The 2,325-nt window shown below is 55.6% G+C and overlaps 1 protein-coding gene across 1 annotated transcript; it reads left to right on the top strand.

The window, feature by feature from the left end:
- The first annotated feature begins 375 nt into the window (after window positions 1–375).
- LOC124699262 (WRKY transcription factor WRKY28-like) lies at window positions 376–2,023 on the top strand. Its single transcript, XM_047231591.1, has 2 exons — window positions 376–1,151; window positions 1,262–2,023. Exons 1-2 carry the CDS (start codon window positions 588–590, stop codon window positions 1,718–1,720), a joined length of 1,023 nt encoding a protein of 340 aa, XP_047087547.1. The 5' UTR covers window positions 376–587; the 3' UTR covers window positions 1,721–2,023.
- Window positions 2,024–2,325: the final 302 nt, after the last annotated feature.

The following is a 2,325-nucleotide window of genomic DNA, read 5'->3' as shown; positions in this document are numbered from 1 at the left end:
ACCTATGTCATAAAAAAATGTATTATATTTGGTCTACATGTCCCCATATTGTGATTTTGAAGGCAATGGGGCCTTGTTCTTCCTTGGAGTGCCAAATTGTAACCAATTCCCAGCTGCTAGCGTTTGATGGATCACCTTGACCAAATGGCGACCCCCCAAGTGCTTAGCCCACCCACTTGGCTAATCAAACAATTCCCACAAACTCCTACCCAATCCAGAAGACACCACACCTCATGCTCAAATTTGACACACAAAAAGTAGTAGTAGTACTGCTTCTTCCCGGCTGCAATATTCTATCGCGGTCACGACGACCAAGACGACGACGACCGCGAGCGCCATGCCCCCACCCCAAGATGCTTCCTCCGACTCGTCCTCTCCTTCCTACCAAACTCCCAACGCCGCATGCCTCTCTCCTTCCTCCCTCTATATATACCCGCGCGCTCCTCCTCTCCAGCCACGACCAGTTCGCTCCATAGCTCCTGCGCAGCTAGCTTCCCGGTCTTCTTCCCCAACCATTTCTTGCTCTGACCATTCGGTTTGATATAATTCTCAACGGTACTGCGATTACGGCGGCGCCGGAAGCGGCCATGGACGAGCAGTGGATGATCGGGCAGCCTTCCCCTACCCTGAGCCTCGGCCTCAACCTGGGCCGGCCGACGGCGCGGCGCGCGGTGACCACCAAGGTCCTCGTGGAGGAGGACTTCATGTCCGTCAAGAAAAGCCACGAGGTTGAGGCGCTGGAGGCCGAGCTCCGACGCGTGGGCGAGGAGAACAGGCGGCTGGGCGAGATGCTCCGCGCGCTCGTGGCCAAGTACGGTGAGCTGCAGGGCAAAGTCACCGGCATGATGGCGGCCGCGGCGGCCACCCAGCAGCACCAGTCGTCCACGACGTCCGAGGGCGGCTCGGCGGCCTCGCCGTCCAGGAAGCGTCTCCGCAGCGACAGCCTCGAAACCGCCGGCGGCAACCGCAACCCTTCTCCGCCACTCGCCGCGGCCGGCAGCGGCCAGTTCGCGGTCACCGTGGCCGTCGGGCCAGACCAGACGGAGTGCACGTCCGTCCACGAGCCGAGCAAGCGCGTGCGCGCCGACGAGTGCAAGCCCAGCAGGGTCTCCAAGAGCTACGTCCACGCCGACCCCGCCGACCTCAGCCTCGTAAGTAACGAAATCAATCCATCTTCTTCTTCCTCGTGATCATCGATCGCAACGCGACTCGCTCTTGATTCGTGGCCAGTTAACTAATCGTTCTTTTATCTATCCAACAGGTGGTTAAGGACGGGTACCAATGGCGAAAATACGGGCAGAAGGTGACCAAGGACAACCCGTGCCCGAGGGCCTACTTCCGGTGCTCCTTCGCGCCGGGGTGCCCGGTGAAGAAGAAGGTGCAGCGCAGCGCCGATGACGTGACCGTGCTGGTGGCCACGTACGAGGGCGACCACAATCACGGCCAGCCCGCCGCCAAGCACGAGGGCGCCAAGAAGAGCGACGCCTCCGCCGGCGCTGCTGTCCGGATATCGCCACCGGCGCCGGTCGTGCAGCAGTTGCAGCAGCACCACCAGCAGCAGCAGCAGCAACAGCTGAAACAAGAGGCGGCAGCGGAGGCGGAGAGGAAGAACCTGGCGGAGCAGATGGCGGCGACGCTGACCAGGGACCCCGGGTTCAAGGCTGCCCTCGTCTCTGCGCTCTCCGGCCGGATCCTCGAGCTCACGCCGTCCGGCCAATAGTTGATCGATAAAACCGACGACGTACGTCGCCTTCGATTAGCATTGACAGCTGAAATTAAAGCTTAGACCACGTACACGATCAGTCACTGTGTTTAGCTTTGAGCTGCTTCCATTAGCCACCGCAAGTCCGCGGCGACGAGGAGATCAAATTAATTGTATATATACTTTACCCGTACTAGCGCTAAATGCATTCCTAGCTTCCCCGCCGGCCGGCCGGCCGGCGCTTGGATTTGTGCAACATTTTGTATAAGTTGGTGTACGGAAGCAGCTCCATTAGAATTAAGATTCAAATTCTTGATGCAATGAACTCACTGGTGGTTAAGGGAAACCCGGTATGTTTTTTTTTTTTGAGAATGTGGTCTTTATTGATTAAGCAACATCATTACATAGTTCATCATTACATAGTTTTTTTTTGAGAATGTTTGGTTTGTTAGATTCAAATTATAGCCTCATGTAGTGATTTATTTGATTCTAGCTATGCTATACATATAATCCTTCTGGACAACTCCAATGATATGTATTGCAAAATCACTTGTGTCCACATTCTTTTGGATTCAACATGTTACTTCTATTCATGCATTTTGGAAATCTTCTAATGAGAGGGT

The sequence above is a fragment of the Lolium rigidum genome, chromosome 1, assembly GCF_022539505.1.
Source record: "Lolium rigidum isolate FL_2022 chromosome 1, APGP_CSIRO_Lrig_0.1, whole genome shotgun sequence".
Classification (NCBI taxonomy): domain Eukaryota; kingdom Viridiplantae; phylum Streptophyta; class Magnoliopsida; order Poales; family Poaceae; genus Lolium; species Lolium rigidum.
This window is presented reverse-complemented; position numbering and strand designations above follow the sequence as displayed.